Source organism: Uranotaenia lowii, chromosome 2, assembly GCF_029784155.1.
Source record: "Uranotaenia lowii strain MFRU-FL chromosome 2, ASM2978415v1, whole genome shotgun sequence".
NCBI lineage: Eukaryota > Metazoa > Arthropoda > Insecta > Diptera > Culicidae > Uranotaenia > Uranotaenia lowii.
In genome coordinates, this window is record NC_073692.1 from 426,815,530 (window position 1) to 426,836,484 (window position 20,955).

At 41.4% G+C, this 20,955-nt stretch overlaps 2 protein-coding genes across 9 annotated transcripts in view; one reads left to right on the forward strand and one right to left on the reverse strand.

Moving 5' to 3' along the window:
• The window catches only part of LOC129742315 (40S ribosomal protein S12), a 244,334-nt gene that overhangs the window by 197,146 nt on the left and 26,233 nt on the right, over positions 1–20,955 (forward strand). The gene's annotated exons all lie outside the window — the stretch shown is intronic.
• The window catches only part of LOC129742312 (cysteine-rich motor neuron 1 protein-like), a 34,907-nt gene that overhangs the window by 5,593 nt on the left and 8,359 nt on the right, over positions 1–20,955 (reverse strand). For 2 of the 8 annotated variants that reach the window (XR_008736525.1, XM_055734198.1), the window contains one exon: positions 13,371–13,510. The exons of 1 other annotated variant lie outside the window; for it this stretch is intronic. Coding sequence is in view for 6 of the 7 variants with exons in the window: in XM_055734198.1 (XP_055590173.1) it covers positions 13,371–13,464 (94 nt within the window). In the remaining variant the exon portion in view is untranslated. 5 more of the 8 variants (XM_055734199.1, XM_055734196.1, XM_055734201.1 and 2 more) reach the window with 5 other exon arrangements.

A 20,955-nucleotide genomic window follows, 5' to 3' on the forward strand; every position in this document is an offset into this window, starting at 1 on the left:
GCACAAACGAGGAGAGTCGAGTTTGCTCTGCCTTTTGAATTCGGTTCCCTCAAGAATGTAACAGGAGATGAGTGAGAGCCATTCGTTTGGTTTTTAGGATTCGCTGCCTCGAATGTATACTGCTTCTTGAAGGCGGGCCATATTGAGAGCGTATGCATCATCGGTTTTGTCGTTTTCGCTGCCTCAAAGCAACCTTTGCCTCCGAGTAAAGCAGTGAGCGAGAGAAGGTTGATCAATTCATGCTCAGCAAAATTCAACCACTGGTGTAGAGGGACTTGTGTTTGTTGTAGTTGCGTAGTGCGCGCTGCTTAGCCGTCTTAAGTCTCCGAAGTCTTCGGCACATGGCGATCGATGATATAGGTTCAGGATGTTCGCAAACGTCTCGGCAGCTGCATTGGGATCACAGAAATCGAGCTCAGCCTTGCAACCAATGGATTGCAGGGAAGTCAACGTTCTTAAAATCGTGATAGAAAGATGCGGTTTTCTCTTGTGAGCCAAGTATTTTTGTGATATCGAGTGAAATCACTAAGGCTGGATGATCTGTCGAAGAGTCGCGGTACTCAAGGAGTCTAGGAAGATGTTGGAGGATGTCGAGAATGAAGAACGAGCAGGATCCGGAAATAAAAAGCTGCTTGGGGAGGAGCACCATTTCAAACCAGGTTGATTGAAGTCGCCGATGATGAGTATGTCGTCTGCCGGAGAGCAAATTGAGCTTACTTTAGAGAGGCAGAGCGAAAAAGATTCAGCTAAAGCCAAGTCTCCAGAAGGGCCAGGGGGCACGTACAATACGCACAAGTAGAGATTCCGATCTCCGAAATCAATGCGAATCCAAACAAGTTCTAAATTGTCCCAGGAATCGTCTTCAATTGGCTGAGCTGGAAAGTCTGCGCTTCTAAATTCCAATTCCAACTTTTTTAAACCGGAAGACCAAATCAAAGCAAACAATCAACAGCACCAGCCTTCAAAATCAGCACATTCTAAGCCAAATCCGTCTATTTCCACCGGAAGGCCAAATCGAAGTAAACAATCAGCAGAAGCTGCCCGAAAATCTGTCCTTCAAATCCATTTCGTCTTTTTCCACCGGAAAGTCAGCCAAACCAAAACAAGCAATCAGCAGCAGCAGCCTTAGAAATCTGTACTTCCTAAGCCAATTCCGTCTTTTTCCACCAGGACGCCAAAACCAAAACAAACAAACAGCAACAATAGTCTTTTTCCGCAGGAAAGCAAAATCATAACAAACAATTAGTAGCAGCAGCCTTAAAAATCTGCACTTCCTATGCCAATTTCGTCTTTTTCCACCGGATGGCCAAAGCATAACAAACAATCAACCGCAACAGTCCTGTAGATCTATGCTTCCAAATCCATTCCGTCTCTATCCACCTAAAGGCCAAATAATCAAAAACAATCAGCAGCAGCCTTAAAAATCTGCGCTTTTTTAGCCAATTCCGTCTTTTTTCCACCGGTAGGAAAAATCAAAGTAAACAATCAGCAGAAGCTGCCTAAAAATCTGCGCCTCCATATCAATTCCGTCCTTTTCAACCGGGAAGCCAAAGCAAAACAAACAAACAGCAGCAACAGTCATAATCTGCGCATCCAAAGCCATTCCGTCTTTTTCCACAGGAAAGCATAATCATAACAAACAATCAGCAGCAGAAGCCTTAAAAATCTGCACTTCCTATGCCAATTCCGTCGTTTCCACCGGAAAGCCTAACCAAAACAAACAATCAGCCGCAACAGCCGTAAAGATCTGCGCTTCCAAAGCCATTCCTTCTTTTTTCACCAGAAAGCCAAACCAAAACAAACAATCAGCAGCAGTGACTCCTAAAGGTGAGAAATTAATTGAATTGAAAAGAATGTGGAGCAGCGGGACACCCGGAACCACCGATTGCGACACTTTGCTACAAAAGTTTTTATGATAAATGGAGTACCCATTGTTCGGGCACGGCCGATGGGGGGGTTCGGATTTCGGGGAATTTCTTTCCGTCTCCAGTCGACGGCATCCACCAACACAGGAACTCCAGGTGAGTCGCACAATTGATGGCACAGCAGCTGATCGCCCCTTCGGGGGGAAGATTTCGTTTGCACTTGGGGGTGTACGTTGATGTGTTGAAAACACTTCGCAATTCGATTGCGGTTCTACTACTATCACTTGATTTCGGATGCACTTATTGAAAGTCGCTTTATTGGACTAATTACTAATTTATTAGCGAAGTGAAAAATCCGTGTGTAGTATTCAACGTTACAATCTATTCTATTCTAAAAATGGCTTACTTTCTATTCTATGAGCGGTTTCATACTCTCTCGAAGAAAGCTTTTATGTTAAGAGAGAGTTATGCTTATCCTAGGGTACATATACAAATAGTGGTGTTTTCGAGCAAATTAATTACAGTGTCAAGTGAACATAAATTAGACACATATTAAAAACTAAGAGTATGGATGGTATTTCCTGACCGGTACAGTACCGATCATTCCGGCCACCTTGAAACTGCTGTTTCAACGCATTTCGGACCACTTGATTACGGCCTCCTCAGTCGGTTGGACCATGCGACACCGTTGGATCAGGGGACATAGTTGGACCAAGGTACCCGGCTGAACCAGGAGACACGGTTGGACCAAGAAACGCAGCTGACACGTCGCACATCGAGGACTCTGCTTCGGCACTGGTGCAGAATCTGTGAACATAAAAAAAAGACCCGGTAGACCGAACGGCGTAGGGTAAGGTTATAGGAACGCTAATCACCTGTTAGCGCCCCATTAGCGCGTTGAGCAACGTTCGGCGTGCTCTACCGATCTTTGTAGATTCTGCTACCATGTGGATGTATGTGGGCGATCTCGATCGGCTATAATGCTGGTGAACGAAGGAACTGCGACGATGTACGACAGTGGACGGTCTGGAATCGATAAAAGACCCGGTAGATCGAACGATTTGGATTAAGGTAATAGGAACGCTAATCACCTGTTAGCGCTCCTTTAGCGCGTTGAGCAACGTTCGGCGTGCTCTACCGGTCTTTGAAGATTCTGCGTTGCGGCTTGGTACATGGTGACGGAATATTAATGGAGTAATGATTGAGATAGGATCTGAAATCAACGAAGACCAGGTAGATCGAACGAGAAAAAGTGAAATATTGGAACGCTAATCACCTATTAGCGCTCACAATGCGCGTTGAGCTACATTCGGTGTGCTCTACCGGTCTTTGAAGATCAATCTTGTTGAAAAAATGGCAGGCTTAACAGGGCATCTAGGGATCTGTAAACAGCAAAGATCCGGTAGATCGAACGGTAAAGTAGATATATTGGAACGCTAATCACCTTTTAGCGCTTGGAATGCGCATCGAGACACATTCGGCGTGCTCTGCCGGTCTTTGGAGATTGATCTCGTTGAAACGAACAATGGCTAGGCTCTACAGGACACATACGGATCTGGAAGCAGCAAAGACCCGGTAGATCGAACGGTTTAAAGAATAAATTTGGAACGCTAATCACCTGATAGCGCTCCATTAGCGCGTTGAGCACGTTCGGCGTGCTCTACCGGTCTTTGTAGTTTCTGCTAATCTTCGGTGGTTGTCGGGTCAACGTCTTGGATGCTGGCGGTGGGTAAGATGGCTATCCGGTTCACCGCTCTGACGACGTCATCACGCTTGGCTGTCTTCAGTCCCACAACACGAACAACTCCATCTCGGCCGGGATGAAGTTTTGTGATGCGACCTAGTGGCCACAAGGCTGGTGGTAAGTTGTCTTCCTTGATTACCACGATTTTTCCAACCTCCACCGGAACCGCCGATTTGCTCCCCTTCCTAGCGCGAGTTTGTAGTTGGGCGAGATATTCGGGATACCAACGAGCCCAGATACCCTGCATCCGTTTTGTGGTGAGCTTCCAATGGTCGAGATGGTTGTCGGGCTTTGCAGTAACATCCACATCGTCAACGGCTTGCAAGTTGGTGCCCACAAGGAAGTGTCCTGGAGTTAACACCTCGAGATCATCGGTTTCCGTCGGGATCGGGGTGATTGGACGTGAATTAAGGCACATCTCCACTTCAGCGAGCAGTGTGGTCATGTCCTCGTAGCTCATGTTCGTGTGTCCTATCTCACGTAGAATATGGTGTTTGGCAGACTTCACTGCAGCTTCCCATAATCCACCGAAATGCGGAGCTCGCGGGGGAATGAATTTCCACTGGATTCTTTCCGTTGCACACCAGTTGAATATCTGCTCCCTGTCTTCGCTGTTTTTCTTCAGCATGTCGTACAATCGGTGAAGAGCGTTCGATGCACCTTTGAAAGCTGTTCCGTTGTCCGAATGAATTTCCCTCGGGCGACTGCGACGGGCAACGAAGCGACGAAGTGCTGATAGAAAGGCGGGCGTTGACAGATCCGACACCAACTCAATGTGAACGGCCTTCGTAACGAAACATACGAAAATGGCACCATATGCCTTTGTTGGACCATGACGACGAATCGGTGACTTGATAAAAATGGGCCCGAAATAGTCGACTCCACACACAGCGAATGGACGATCTTGGATCACACGGGATTTTGGTAGATCTGCGGAGCTTTGCTCAACGAGGGTCGGCTTCTGCCGAAAGCATTTCATACAGCCATGGTACGTTTGGCGAGCTAAATTTCTTCCTCCATGAATCCAGTATCTTTGGCGAATAGTGGCAATCATCAGCTGCGGTCCAGCATGCAAAAGCGTTCGATGGTAATGCTCCGTAATAAGCCTTGCCAGTGGATGCTTAGCCGAGAGAACTGCTGGATGTTTGACACTCTGCGCAACGTCTGCATTCCTTAGGCGACCACCAACGCGAATAATACCATCATCACAGAGGAAAGGACGTAGGTATCGTAACTGCGACGACAGCGGATTTCTTGTACGTTTGGGGTTTTGGAACTCGGAGAGCTCTTCCGCGTATAGCTGTGACTGGGCTAATCGGAGCAGCGCACGATCTGCCTCGGCTAAATCTTCAGCTGAAAGGTAGACGATCGCTAACTCATTGGGTGTAGGGAACGGCGTAACTAGTTGATTTTTCCTCCTTATAGCTGCAGCTTGGAGTGCCTTGATGTATTTGATACAAGCGGCTGTTACCCGGTTGAGTCGCTTGAACGTTGAATACCGAGTGAACAGCTGGTCTGCAAAATCCTCTTTTTCGGAAACGGTGGCAGCTAAACTGACAGAAGGACTTTCTTCAGCGACCTCTGGTGAATCATTCTCCGGCAAAACACATCGTGGCCAATATTCCGATGACGACGACAGCCAATCTGGACCGTTCCACCATCGAGCTTGGTTGAGAAGATCGGAGGGCTGTAGTCCACGAGAAAGTTCGTCGGCTGGATTCTGCACTCCCGGGACGTGTCTCCAATTGAAACCTTCAGTGCCAGTCTGGATAGCAGTAACGCGATTGGCAACAAAGGTTCTCCATCGATGCGGTGGCGACCTCAACCATTGGAGGACTGTGGTTGAGTCAGACCAGAAATAAACGTGTTCTGATGACCCAATCGCGCCTTGTACCTTCCGGAACAACTTTGTGGATAGAACAGCTGCGCATAGCTCCAAACGTGCAATCGAATGTTTCTTGGCCAAAGGAGCAACCTTGGATTTGGAGGTCAACAACCGCACTCTGATTTCGCCAGCAAACTCGGAACGAACGAAGCAACAAGATCCATATGCAGCTTCAGATGCGTCACAGAAGAAATGGAGCTGGATCGAACAATCTGCATATCCGTTGACAAACCGAGGAATTCGAATATCGGCTAAAATGTAGAGCGTTGCATGGAACTGCTTCCACTCCTCCTGCAGCTTCGAAGGCAGAGGCCGATCCCAATCGTACGGTTCGTCCTTTTCTGATCTAAGTCGCCACAACTGTTGCATGAACAGCTTGGCCAGTGTTATAGCTGGCCCGACGAGGCCCAGCGGATCGAAAATCCTCGCTATGTAGGAGATTACTTTCCTCTTGGTCAGCACCGACGCAGGAAGTGGAAGGTTGATGTTGAACCGCAGCATATCAGTTCGAGTATCCCAAACTAGGCCGAGAGTCGATACCGATTGATCTTCGTTCAAGTCATGCAGTGGATCGATGGCAAGGTCTGCAGATGGAACGTCTACAAGAGCCGATCGGTTGTTAGAAGCCCACTTTCTCAGCTGAAATCCGGCAGACTGACACATCGTGGACATCTGGCGGCGTTTTTGTATAGCGGACTCTAGATCGTTGGCACCGGATAGTAAATCATCCATGTAGTAGTCATCGATGGCTTCGGCTGCGACTGGGAACCTATCTCCTTCATCAATGGCTAGCTGCTTCAAAACACGAGTTGCCAGGTACGGAACTGAAGCGGTTCCGTAAGTAACGGTGCGGAGTTCGTAAGTATCCAACGGTTCAGAAGGGTTCTCCCTCCAAAGGATTCGATGAAAGGGCTGATCATCGGGATGTAAATTAACTTGACGGTACATTTTTTCAATGTCCGCCACAAGAGCGATGGCCTTTGTACGGAATCGAAGGGTGATGGACAGCAGATCCTGTTGGACGACCGGACCGACGAGCAGCATATCGTTCAGCGAATACCCGGATGTGGTCTTGCAAGAAGCGTCGAATACCACGCGTACCTTGGTGGTTGTGCTGGCTTCCTTGAAGACCGGGTGATGTGGCAGATAGCAGTGTGGTTTGTTATCGACGACAGGATCTATCTTAAACATGTGTTCAAGTTGTGCGTATTCTTCGATGAATTTGTGGTAGGCCATTTTGGTGGAGTCATCTCGCGGTAGGCGGCGTTCTAAGCTGTAGAACCGGCGAATTGCGATCATGCGAGAGTCTCCAAGGGTGATCTGGGAATCATCAGTCCGGGGCAGCCGTACGACGTACCTTCCATCGTGATTTCGAGTGGTGGTGCTGGCAAAAATCTCTTCGCACTTCCGTTCTTCTGCTGAGAGGTTTTGGCCTTCATCGACGGTGTCCAGCTCCCAGAAACGTTCCAGAGTACAGTCCAAGTTCTGGTCAACGGCGGAGATGTAGCACGCTCGTGGTGCGGTGGTGGAGCCGGTCGTTACCTTGCCGGAAACTGTCCAGCCAAAGTGTGTGTCCACCAAGAACGGGAATCCGTTGCCAAGAGATTGGCGAACGCCGGTGTGGAGCTCGTGATAGCACTCTCCACCGATGATTATATCGATCGTAGCTGGAACATTGAAATGGACATCCGCCAAAGGCACTTCAGGAATGTTCCACGTAGATGTGTCGATAGGTATTGTGGGCAGATTTGATGTCGGCTTCCTCATAACTAGAAAATCGAGTGTGGTGGAGAAGTCACTGTTCCTGGAAACTATCTTGGCCGTTAGCTGGTGCTTGATGCGCTTGACGGACTCTCCTATTCCCGCAACTGAGATGTCCACGGGGCTTTGTCTAGTGGCGAGCTCGTTCGCCAGCTTCTTCGTAATAAAGTTAGACATCGCTGCAGAATCCAGAAGAGCGCGTGCTGGAATTTGCCTTCCATACCGATCGACCACTAGAAGCGCAACTGTTTCCAGTAGAACCGTCGAGTTGGAATGCACAGATAAGTTGATTGCTGGCGGGCTGAGTGAACCACTGGTGCCTTGAATCGCCGACGTGGGTTGCGGGGCTGGTTGATCGTGCAACATAGTGTGGTGCTTAGCTTGGCAGTTTCTACAAACAAACTTCGACTTGCACGCTCGTGCCTGGTGATTTGAACGGAAGCAGTTTCGGCAAAGACTGTGCCTCGTAACTAGTTCTCGCCGCTGGGAGATCGACAGCTTCTTGAATGCTGGACACTGGTGCAAAGGGTGCGTTTTGGAACAACAGTGACACTGTTGTGTGCTGGATTGTGACTCGGATGTTGCTGCGTTGACGACGGATTTGATCGCTGACGGCTTCTTCGGTGTTTGTCCGGCCACCCTGGAAACAGTCAACACTGTTGAACGGTGCTGCAGATCACTGGCAACGGATTTCAGCATTCGAACATGTTGGATCAAAAAATCGATGAGCTCGTCGTACTTTACTTCGTCCTTTTGACGAGTATCTTGCTCCCAAGCGCGGATCGTTGCTGCATCCAATTTATTCGAAAGAATGAAAATAAGTGGAGTGTCCCAGTGCTCTACTGGCTCGCCCAATTTTCCCAATGCCTTGACATGTCGCTGAAAGTCATCAACCAGAGTGTTGAGGTCCTGTGCTGACTCACGCTTTATCGATGGGAGATTGTACAGGCCTCGAAACAATTCCTTCCTGAGAAACCGTTTATTATCGTACCGCTTCTTCAGTGCATCCCATGTCGACGAATAGTTGTCCGCTTGGATGTCCACAGACTCAAACGGCTTCTTAGCTTCTCCCTCCAGTGACTGTATAAGATATTGCAGCTTGTTCACGATCGGAATATCTTCGTTGCAGTGGATCATTGAGATAAAGTTATCACGAAACGAGATCCAACGCGACTCATCTCCGCTGAACTTCGGCAGATCGATTTTCGGCAAACGATGGTGGAAACTAGCAGACATGTTGTGTGAAGACGATGCGTGCATGATCGTCGAACTCAACGGATGCTCCCTACTTTCCAGTTTGGACAGCAAAAAACCTTTCGCCCTGCAGAATCGATCCTCAAAATCCGCCCGAAACTCTAGATGACCTTCAAACCTCTCTTCGTGATCGCCCAGCTCAATATCATTCTGCACGTTCAGGAACAGCTCGTTGCACTTGTTTAGCGCCTCCAAACGCACCGCAACCTGGCAACAATCCCGTTCATAGGTGTACTCCGCAATGAACTTCTCCACCACATCTCGCTCGGCACACGCTCGTCGTCGCGTCAGAAGGTCCGCTGCTAATTTCTTCTCCGCCTTGCTAGCCATATTACCACCACTCGAATCACACTTGTTGACACCAAAAATACCGGACACACCACCAATGATTGACTTTCGGATATTTTCTCGCAAATAGAATTCCCAAATTTATTTTTATTTTGTAGATGTTGCTATCTTTTTGGACCGTACTGTAGTCAGCAACTCGTATGAACAGCACCCAGCAATGTTGTAACACAACTGTTACGATTTGAAACCAAAAGTGATTTGCAATTTCTCCAAAAAATGTAGTTTCCGAAGTGTCGCTATTATTTTGACCGACACTGTAAAGTGCAACAGGCTAAATGCACTTGCAATTCGTTCTACAGCACGCCTTTATTTATCCAATGCAATTTCTCCTCAAAAAGTTTTATTTAAAAAAACTTGTTCCAAAACTTTTGTGCTCCAGTGTGAAACCTCAAAATTTTGTGAGACAGTGTAATTGCCGTTTGTTTTGGTTCTAATAAATATCAATCACCAACTTGATTCTAATTGCTGCTGTTGCAATTGCAATTATTGGACAAATTTATGTTGGCCAAGTGAATAATGGGCCTGAATATTATATTCACGGTGAGTATATCACAAAATGGCCTACCTTGATGTGATTGTACAAACCACAGCTGCTACTGCGCTTCCGAAGATGGCGAATGTTGGATTCCAATGCTGGTCCAGATGAGCTTCTGTCCTCGAATCCGGCTCGAAGGACCAAATGTTCGGGCACGGCCGATGGGGGGGTTCGGATTTCGGGGAATTTCTTTCCGTCTCCAGTCGACGGCATCCACCAACACAGGAACTCCAGGTGAGTCGCACAATTGATGGCACAGCAGCTGATCGCCCCTTCGGGGGGAAGATTTCGTTTGCACTTGGGGGTGTACGTTGATGTGTTGAAAACACTTCGCAATTCGATTGCGGTTCTACTACTATCACTTGATTTCGGATGCACTTATTGAAAGTCGCTTTATTGGACTAATTACTAATTTATTAGCGAAGTGAAAAATCCGTGTGTAGTATTCAACGTTACAATCTATTCTATTCTAAAAATGGCTTACTTTCTATTCTATGAGCGGTTTCATACTCTCTCGAAGAAAGCTTTTATGTTAAGAGAGAGTTATGCTTATCCTAGGGTACATATACAAATAGTGGTGTTTTCGAGCAAATTAATTACAGTGTCAAGTGAACATAAATTAGACACATATTAAAAACTAAGAGTATGGATGGTATTTCCTGACCGGTACAGTACCGATCACCCATAATAATTTATGCAGCAGCCGTTTGGCATTAGAATATAACCTGCATAGTTCCAAAGTGTAATTAATGGTGCTATAATTCTACGAATTCAACTGAAGATAAAAAAGGTAAGTGCTCGAATTTGAAAGCAATTTTTAAGCAAATAATACTTTGAATCAAAAATGGACCTTCCTGGTAAATCGGCTTTCAAATCTTTTAGATTCTACTCTTCTACTCTAAATTTTGAATTTTTGTTTTGTTTTGTGCTATGATTCTGACCGTTTAAACTATGTGATGGCAGAATTCATAACTTTTGAAGATCGCAAAAGTATCTCCGTTGTGTATCAAAAATTGATCTTCCTGGTAAATCTGCTTTCAAAGCTTTTAGATCTACCTTCTACTCTAAATTTTGAATTTTTGTTTTGTTTTTTGACAATCCGCGCGTTCAGTCATTATTCTACCAACCACTACCTACACGGTGTCTTTTTGAGAAAAAATTCAAGAAAAAAATCGATAACTCTAAAAATTTGCCACATTTGAGATGAGATTTTCTCCTATTCAACGCACTATTCACAGAAAAAATCGATCGGGGGTCTATTTACAACAAAATACATGAGCATAGTTAAAAAAAACTTCAAATTTAACATTTTTGAGCTTTGATGTTTAAAGATTCTCAAAAATATATAATAACTTCAAAAACGTATAAATAAAAATAACAATAAAAACGATTTTCAATCAATGTTTTTGGCAAAAATGTTAAATTTTGGAGAAATTTTGAAAATTTATAATAAAAATTATCTAGAATCAGCTAGCAAAGCTGTAGAAAATTAACAAGACAAATTAACAAGCAAATTAACAGAGAGCGGTAATAAAGCATGGATTACTACAAATCTGGACGCATTGAAACGGGTCTATCTCGGAGCTATGTAAACGAAATAAAAATATTTTGTAATCAAAATGTAGGGTTTTTATGGCACTTTAAAGGAAAAATTATAAAAAAATTATTCCGATGTTGTTTAGATGAATTTTTGAACTTTTCGTCGAGTACCATTCGTAATAGTTTGGACACCCTATTCGCTGACCTCAGCGGCCATTTTGTTCCACAATCTCTTCATCTCTGTTACATCCCGAGTCTTCCTACCATTCTTTTTCATCTTCTGTTTGACAATTGCCCAAAATTTTTCGATAGGGCGGAATTGAGGGCAGTTGGGTGGGTTGATGTCCTTTTCGACAAAATCCACCCGTTGGCCCGATACCACTGTAGTACGTTTTTACTGTAGTGCAGCTTGCCAAATCTGGCTAAAACTTTACCTACTGGTCCTTTGTGAGATATAATGTACGAAAAAAAACGTTTTTCAGGCACTCCTTCTTGTACATTTCGGACTCTGTGGTCTTGTTTTTCACAAAAAACCGGGGTTTTTCGTCCGCAGCTGCAAATACCTTGCCAGATCAAACACTTTCTTGCAAACTTATCGGCAAAAATGAATTCGAACTTGCCGGAGACATCACCCGATCAGTTCAGTGCACCACTGCAGTGGCTTTATAACTACTGCAGTGGCACTGCATTTATAAATTGGCACAAAAACCATGCGCAAACTCGGTTGCACAGAAGAAACAAAAATTATGTTGATTTTTCAGTACAAAATATCCAATTTTCCCATACAAACCTAAAAGTTCAAATTTACTCATGTAAACGTTACTTAAAAATTCTGCAAAAAATCATGGATGAGTTTTGGGCCAAAACGAAGCTTTTGAGACCCCAGGGTTTGAGGAATTCAAAAATGACCCCAAATCGACTCAGTCTAATAATCATTTCTATCGAAGACAAAATTTATTTTCTAGATAACCCGATAGATTTTTTCCCGAATAGTGCGTTGGATAGGGGAGAGCAAATTTGCAGAGATGCCGATTGTTTCGACACCTTGCCTTCTTCGAATGGTAAGGTGAGGTGACACATTTTAACGAAACATCCTTTGGCCTACCAATCGTGGGACAAGGGACTGGAATCTTTTTTAAAACGATTGTTATGTACGTGCAAAATAAGAAATCGTTTAAAATAAAAGGAACTTCCGAAGAGTCTCTAAGTGGTCATTCCGATCCATGCTACTGTCGGGAAGCAACGTCCGAATCAATTTACCACTAAAGAGTGGATAGTAAAACTGAAGAAAAAAATCTTAAAGTAGTTTAACAAATTTTGCCCCTAGATTTAGGCACCATCAGTAGCATTTTTTCTAATGTAAGAATGGATTAAGGAAAAGATGATCATTGGGGATAGAAAAAAAAATTCCACAAAACAAAAAACGTAATCTGCTTTTAAAATAATGAAAGCTTACATGAACACACTCTTGTTGTTTGGCAATTTTTAAGGTTAGCGAGTGAAAAATCTGTACTACTTTTTCCCAATTCTTTAGTTAGTTAGTTTAGTTCAGGTCCACAAAAAACACCATCTTAAGCAAGATAGGAGCTGAAATAGCTGCATTTGACAGAAATACATATTACGAAAATAATCCAAAAACTGTCCCGATTCATCATATTTAACGGTATTTTTTGTTAAGATTTTTTGTTAAATCTACATACTATAGAAGCTAAACATATCAAACATATTTCATGAAAGTATGTCTTTCGAGCATCCATTTATTCATATGCAGACTTGAACAATCCAATCCAATCGAGATTCAGACATTATTTTCTTCCTTTCATGAGCTCACTGATATTTCTCATATCAGTTTTCTCAAAACATTTTTGTGAAAAAGAATAAGAATTGGCCCTATGAGACCAACTGTCAAAGGCAATTTTAATTTCCGACATTCAAAAAAAATCCCATGCTTTTGGAAAGTTAAAGCGTAACTGCATTTTCTTTTTTTTTTTTTAAATGATCAAATGTCCTATATGAACGTAGCCCTTCTCCGTGATATAATCTGCTCGAGAACAATATTGTCCTGCAGCGTGATAATTTTACCAGTTTGTTTCACAATAATTAACCTTTTTTACGATAGCCTTTTCAATGTGAAGTAAATGATAATTTTGTTCAAAGGTACCAGGCGAAAAATAACACCAATTCGAACTAAAATCATATCCTGGCCAATTTATCGAAATTAGAAAATAATCGAATAAAGTATAGGAACACAAAACTCAACAATGTTTCTACTATGATTAAATACTTGAATGAAAAGCGAACTAAAAAATAATTGCAAATGGACATTTTTAGAAATGGAAAACTTCGGAAACTTGGAATTTTTTTTTAAGTAAAAAATGCGTAAAAATAAGCTTTAAAATTATAAGCATGATAATCAATAAAGGAAACAATCATAATTACCTGTTAATACTCCTAGAGGTGTCAATACCAAAAACACATACAGTGCGATACATTTTCGTAAAGTAAACGTTTGCATTTTAAATAAACTTATCATCACTTTGGTTATCACATACAATTGATTCAATCACAAATGTGCATCACTAGAAAAAAAGAAAAGGAAAGAAAAAACAAAAATTAGCGTTGAGTTGAGAAGAACGTAAAATGTTGAAGTACACGTTGATTTATTTGTTTTGTTTTTGGACAGTTCACGATAAACATGTACTTGCAGTCTTCGGCTGGTAATATTTCATTATTTCAATTTAAATTGCAATACGCGAGTTTTGAGGTCATCATCACATTGACTCACATAGTTGGAATTTTTCAAATTGTTTACATCAAAAACACCTTTATCGCATAATCTACTGAGGCTGCTACTACTGGGTGGTTGTTACTACCACTACTAATGCGGTTACTAACTAACACTACCTCGCATCCGCTACATTTCTGAGATTGGCAAAAGATAAAAGGAAATGCAAATCGTATACCCTGCTTTTCAAAATGAATGCACTCGAGAATGTTATGTGTATCACTCACGCCAACGATTCGAGAGTCGGAAAACAATTTGAGCCTGCCAAAGGGTTTAATTTCATTTTGTTATCAGAAAATAACAATAATATAAAAATATCTGCATTTTTTTTTCTTAAATTTTAACATCTCTATCCTTGTTGAGATAACAAAGTTTTGATCTTCAACCAATAAAGAATTATTTTGATTTAAACATAGTACACGTTTTGGCTTAAGATAAAATTAACTTTTTCAATATTGTTAAGATCTGCACCATTGCAAAAGCTATGTCACGTAATACCGAAATCTAATGAAAGCTATAGCGAATTTGACTTTTGTTGGCTTGCATCATTTTTGCTAAATTTAAATCAACTCAAACTAACTCAAATCAACTATCGGTTAGTAATTGAGAAAATATTTTCTCTTGAAGATTGATCCAATTAAGCGAGAATTTCTTCCGTCAATTGCTCGTACTTCACATAACTTCGTTCGGATCACCAACCTATCGATTCGCAACTATTTGCGTATTATTTTTGATTCACTTCGTTCAACTATGTAAATACTAATACAACAAAAACCACCATTCACATGATTCCTCAAACTCAAGATCAATAACTTCACGAAATGGCAACATAAATCTTGCCAGAAAGGCACAATTTCACTTTCAACCGTGTCACATCAATTGATTGTATTGAGAACAAATCGAGTGCAAATATTATATAGTTGAAAGGAATTCCTCTTCTGGTTTTGAGGAATTCAGCGTTTATCGGAGCGCGACATAACACATAATATTTGATTACGTGTGCCGTATCGGTTGTTCAAACAGAGGCGTTCAATGATTGGTTTTCCGTTCAGAGATATTCCGACCGATATACTCGAGTTACAGTACGAAACTAAAAACATTGTTGATTCAAATGTCATTCAACATTCCCATTTAAAAGCGCTTCTACGTGGTCCAACAAATACACCCACAGTCACACATAATGCTCCACATTCAATTCTGTAAACAACTCAGTCAGCGTTCAGAAAAAAAAGATAAGTAAACCTACGGTGTGTGAAGGGTGAATTAATATCCCAGCCAGAAGTCAGCTGGGCCCTCATACATCACTAACACAATTGTGAGGTAGATGCTTAGGTCATCGTTTAACTGGCAGGAATGTTTACAATTTCATCATTGCGCAGCATAGGGGGGTGTCTTGCGCATTGAAAGGTGGCTGTTTTTCGATAAAAATACTCCGAAACTAAATTTTTGCCATCAAAAATCAACTTATTATTGATAAAATTTATCAAATCAAACAAATTGAAAGCCACCGAAGCGTAATCACAATTTGTAAAAATAAACAAATTATCAGATACCAGAATAAAAAAAAACCGCTTCAAGCCTATGACATACGCTACGCTCGATACACATATCGTGTGTTAGTGATATCAAATTGTGTTGAGATAAACGCAACGAGCAGCAAAAAACAACACGTTTGACGTAGACCCATGATCAAAACAAAACGATACCAAAAGAAAAGTGAAAAAAATGGTTCAATCGAAATGATTTATGAACTTTGTTTGGATCTACACAATTTTCTACGGCTAATGAACTAACGCAAAATGATAATGATCGATCTTGCTACCGGTTGCGTTTGGCTCGAACTATACCTGAAGATTGGTTTGATGGTTACGCATACGGCCAATTTTATCCAATCAATGAAGTGAACACATGAATAAGATTGAGAGATAATTTCCTTAAAAGGAGCGTCTGGAACCCAGTAACAACAGGTATCTACACTACAGGAACAGAACGGTTACTGAACCGTTGACGTGTTCTATCACTGCTTCAAGGTCTGTGCCGTATTTTTACTAGGTAAGGGATGAATCATGCGCGAGGATGAAAATCCCGGAAAAAGAAAACCAAAACATCCTTACTATTTAGGTAACGGATGAGTCAATTCTAAATTCTGTTTTTTTTTTTCGTTCAGCAGCTACTTTTTCAGATGGTTTCATCCAAACTCCCGATCGTTAGGTTTCATAAGAAGAATAAATCTTCAACATAAATTGAAGTGCAGTTGAAAGTGATATCCTTCCGGAAAATCTGAAATCATCGCTAGTGAAAGTCATGGACTTTACTCTTAACATTAGGGTGTTCAGGAAATATTCCAAATTTCAGCTCATTTGGATAACTAGTTTCACAACAAATTAAAAACGTAATAAAAATTGAATTGATAAATGAGAAATGCGAAAAAAGTGAAATTTCATAAGAAAAACTAGAAAACGGAGCAGGAGAAATGGCACAATTGTAAAATGAAAAACAAACTAAATACACTTATCAGGGACTGCAAACAGCCTTTCACAACACTATACGAACCACGATACACCCCTGCCTGTCTGGAGGAAAATTCAGGAGGGTGGAAAATTGGGTTCAGCAACTTCCTCTTCCACTTGGATCGAGACCGGAGAACAGCTAACACCCAAAAACATAAGCTGTGAAGGACAATTTTTTTTTATAAAAAGTGTCTCACACGTTTATAACGGGATATCTTTACCCGTCGATAGCGCCAGTATCTATCGGGTCCAGCCAGAAACAACTGAGAAATTGGTCGAATCTGAGTTGGGAGACCCACGAGATCCTTTGCTCTGCCCAGGCTCATCAGTGTCGCTCCATGGCTGGAAACACGATAGCTCCAAAATCTATCGGGTCCAGGAGCTTGCGTTTCTCATTTTCGTTTCAACATAGTAGATATCTGATACATAGAACATGCATTGCAGATACTACTACGGCCAGGCCAACCATGCGATGTAAAACGCAAAAAATACAGAAACAAGAGGGAGGAATGAAGTGTGGAGTTCCTTGCCAAACGCTTCATGTGATTCTATAGAATTCGGGTTTGAAGTGATAAAGCAAGGTTGAAAACTAAAAAAAAAATCAATAAATGGATTAATCTTACTCGAAACTTTCACAGTTTGACGCTTGTTCCACAGGTAATCCAATCTTTGCCACCATTCACCATTTCCAGTTATTGTCAGTTAATGTTTCAAAATATTCACTGAACCTCAACAACAGCTCTCATTCCTTCAAACTATGATTTAGATATTTATTTACCTTCACTATGCTGTAGTACATTTTCTGGAACGTCTGTCAAATACATCTTCGAACGATCGATGCTTACTAAAATCCTTCTGGTTGGTATCTTTTCCTTTCATAAAGATTCTGAGAAAGACTTTTGATCTGCGTTGAATATCCATGAAATAACCGTTGAAAACCCGTATATTAGACCCCAAGATTTTAACATGCAAAATTTAATAGTTTCGACGAATATTACTAAGTGAAGTATATTTCACATAACAAGTTAATAAATTAAACGAAGATCATCAGCTAACAAGCACAGAGAAACTAGGAATAAGACAATCAATAAGTTTTAACAGAGAGTTGTCGTTATTGAGTTCTAAGAAGCGATCTGGACAGATATTAATTCAGTTAATTTTGTTGTATGTATTTCACAGAATGATGAAAATAAAAGTTCTATAGGGGGGTACGTCGCAGCGTTACGATTTGTGACATCCCGGGGGGATGGGGTAAAAAAAAGTCAATTTTTTGTGTTACGTAATTAATGGATCCCGCCTAAGAACCTGATATCGTCAATCAATATCTGGCACAGTCGAGGGGCGTACAATCTACCGTCGGTGAATCCAGGTTACATCCAAAAGATCGGTGCAGGGGCACGTAAATACTTCCGAAGTCTGGCATCGAGGTACAGATTTCGCCTGGAAAGCGTGAGCGATCTTTCACAGGGTAAACGCGGACGGTGCACAGTGGTCCAATTCCCACAAACATGACAAAAATGTGTTTTCAATATTTTTGGCTGGAAAACTTACTAAAATTGTTCAATTTTCATCATTTCTCTGAAAACAAGTTTTTATTTTCTTTTTTCTTAGAGCAAGTCCAATGGTGTTGGGAAAAAGTGGTAGGAATTTTGACGTCTGTAGCACAGATGGGAATTTTTCTATCGTGAAATATAGACCAAAAAGGTTGGCCGTCCACCGGTGCACAATGGGGAAAAAAGTGTACAAACCGCGAAGAAATTCAATATCTTTCGTGCTACATGACCCAAATCTATGGAAATATACTTTCCTTATGTGAAAATTTCCGGAGAATCGATTGGACATAGTTTCAAACGCCGCACAAGCTTACGAACGGAGATATAGTGCCTTTTTAACCCCTAATTCCCCTATATTTTGTAAACATTCCAGAAAAACACTGATTCGAACCAGAGAATTTTGAACGAAAACAGACCTATCGTGTGTAATTTTTTCTGAGGAATCGAATGAAGGCTGTTCTGGCCTCCGCACGCTTCAGAAAATGGAGTTATGGCTGTTTTTACCCTCAATTCCCCTATATTTTTCAATTATTTCAGAAAAAAGCAAATTCGAACTTGAAAATTTTGAACCAAATGGGTCGTATTTTGTGTGATTTTTTCCGAGAAATAGAATGAATGCTGTTTGAGCCCCCGCACGCTTTGGAAAATGGAGTTATGGATGTTTTACCCTAAATTCCCCTCAATTTTTCAAATTGTTCAGAAAAAGCATGTTCGGACTTGAAAATTTGTAATCTTTTGGGACGTATCTTGTGTAATTTTTTCCGAGAAATCCAATAAAGGCTGTTTGAACCACCGCACGCTTCGGAAAATAAAATTATGGCTGTTTTTACCCCCAATTCCCCTACATTTTTCAATAATTTAAGAAAAAAGCATGTTCGGACTTGAAAAATTTGAACTAAATGGAATGAATCCTATGTGATTTTTTCCGAGGAATCCAACGAAGCCTATTTGAGCCACCGCACGGATAAGGAACAGGAGTTATGGCTGTTTTACCCTCAATTGCCCAACATTTTTGAAATAGCTCAAAAAAAGCATGTTGAGACCAGATAATTATGAACCAAAAGTAAAGTATTTAGTGGAGTTTTTTTCCGAGGAATCGAATGAAGGCTGTTTGAGCCCCCGCACGCTTCAGAAAATGAAGTTATGGCTGTTTTACCTTCAATTCCCCTACATTTTTCAAATTGTTAAGAAAACGCATGTTCGGACTTGAAAGTTTTGAATCTTTTGGGACGTATCGTGTGTGATTTTTTCCGAGGAATCCAATGGAGCCTGTTTGAGCCACCGCACGCTTTGTAAAATGGAGTTATGGCTGTTTTTACCCTCAATTCCCCTACAGTTTTCAATGGTTTAAGAAAAAATCATGTTCGGACTTCAACATTTTGAACCAAACGGGTTGTATCTCATGTATTTTTTTCCAAGGAATCCAACGAAGCCTATTTGAACCACCGTACGGATTGGAAACAGAAGTTATGGCTGTTTTACCCACAATTTCCCTACATTTTTCAAATAGCTCAGAAAAAGCACGTTCGGACTTGAAAATTTTGAACCAAATGGAACGTATCATGTGTGATTTTTTTCGGGAAATGCAACGAAGCCTATTTGACACACCGCACACATCGGAAACAGAAGTTATGGTTGTTTTACCCTCAATTCCCTTTCATTTTTTCAAAAAGTTCAGAAAAATCATGATCGGACTTGAAAATTTTGAGCTAAATGAGACTTATCTTATATAATTTTTTCCGAGGAATCCAATGAAGCCTGTTTTAGCCACCGCACGCTTTTAAATAGTGAGTTATGGCTGTTTTTATCCTCAATTCCCCTACATTTTTCTGAAATCATTGAAAAATGTAGGGTAATCGAGGGTAAAAACAGCCATAACTCACTATTTCAAAGCGTGCAGTGGCTCAAACAGGCTTCATTGGATTCCTCGGAAAAAATTGCATAAGATAAGTCTCGTTTAGTTCAAAATTTTCAAGTCCGATCATGGTTTTTCTGAACTTTTTGAAAAAATGAAAGGGAATTGAGGGTAAAACAGCCATAACTTCTGTTTCCGATGTGTGCGGTGTGTGAAATAGGCTTCGTTGCATTCCTTGAAAAAAATCACACATGATACGTTCCATTTGGTTCAAAATTTTCGAGTCCGAACATGCTTTTTCTGAGCTTTTTGAAAAATGTAGGGAAATTGAGGGTAAAACAGCCATAACTTCTGTTTCCAATCCGTGCGGTGGCTCAAATAGGCTTCGTTGGATTCCTTGGAAAAAAAATACATGAGATACAACCCATTTGGTTCAAAATTTTCAAGTCCGAACATGATTTTTTCTTAAACCATTGAAAACTGTAGGGGAATTGAGGGTAAAAACAGCCATAACTCTATTTTCCAAAGCGTGCGGTGGCTCAAACAGGCTTCATTGGATTCCTCGAAAAAAATCACACAAGATACGTCCCAAAAGATTCAAAATTTTCAAGTCCGAACATGCGTTTTCTTAACAATTTGAAAAATGTAGGGGAATTGAAGGTAAAACAGCCATAACTTCATTTTCCGAAGCGTGCGGCAGCTCAAACAGCCTTTATTGGATTCCTTGGAAAAAAATCCACAAAATACTTTACTTTTGGTTCATAATTATCTGGTTTCAACATGCTTTTTTTGAGCTATTTCAAAAATGTTGGGCAATTGAGGGTAAAACAGCCATAACTCCTGTTCCTTATCCGTGCGGTGGCTCAAATAGGCTTCGTTGGATTCCTCGGAAAAAATCACATAGGATTCATTCCATTTGGTTCAAATTTTTCAAGTCCGAACATGCTTTTTTCTTAAATTATTGAAAACTGTAGGGGAATTGAGGGTAAAAACAGCCATAATTTCATTTTCCGAAGCGTGCGGTGGCTCAAACAGCCTTTATTGGATTCCTCGGAAAAAATTACACAAGATACGTCCCAAAAGATTACAAATTTTCAAGTCCGAACATGCTTTTTCTTAACAATTTGAAAAATTGAGGGGAATTTAGGGTAAAACAGCCATAGCTCCATTTTCCAAAGCGTGCGGGGGCTCAAACAGCATTCATTCGATTTCTCGAAAAAAATCACACAAAATACAACCCATTTGGTTCAAAATTTTCAAGTTCGAATTTGCTTTTTTCTGAAATAATTGAAAAATATAGGGGAATTGAGGGTAAAAACAG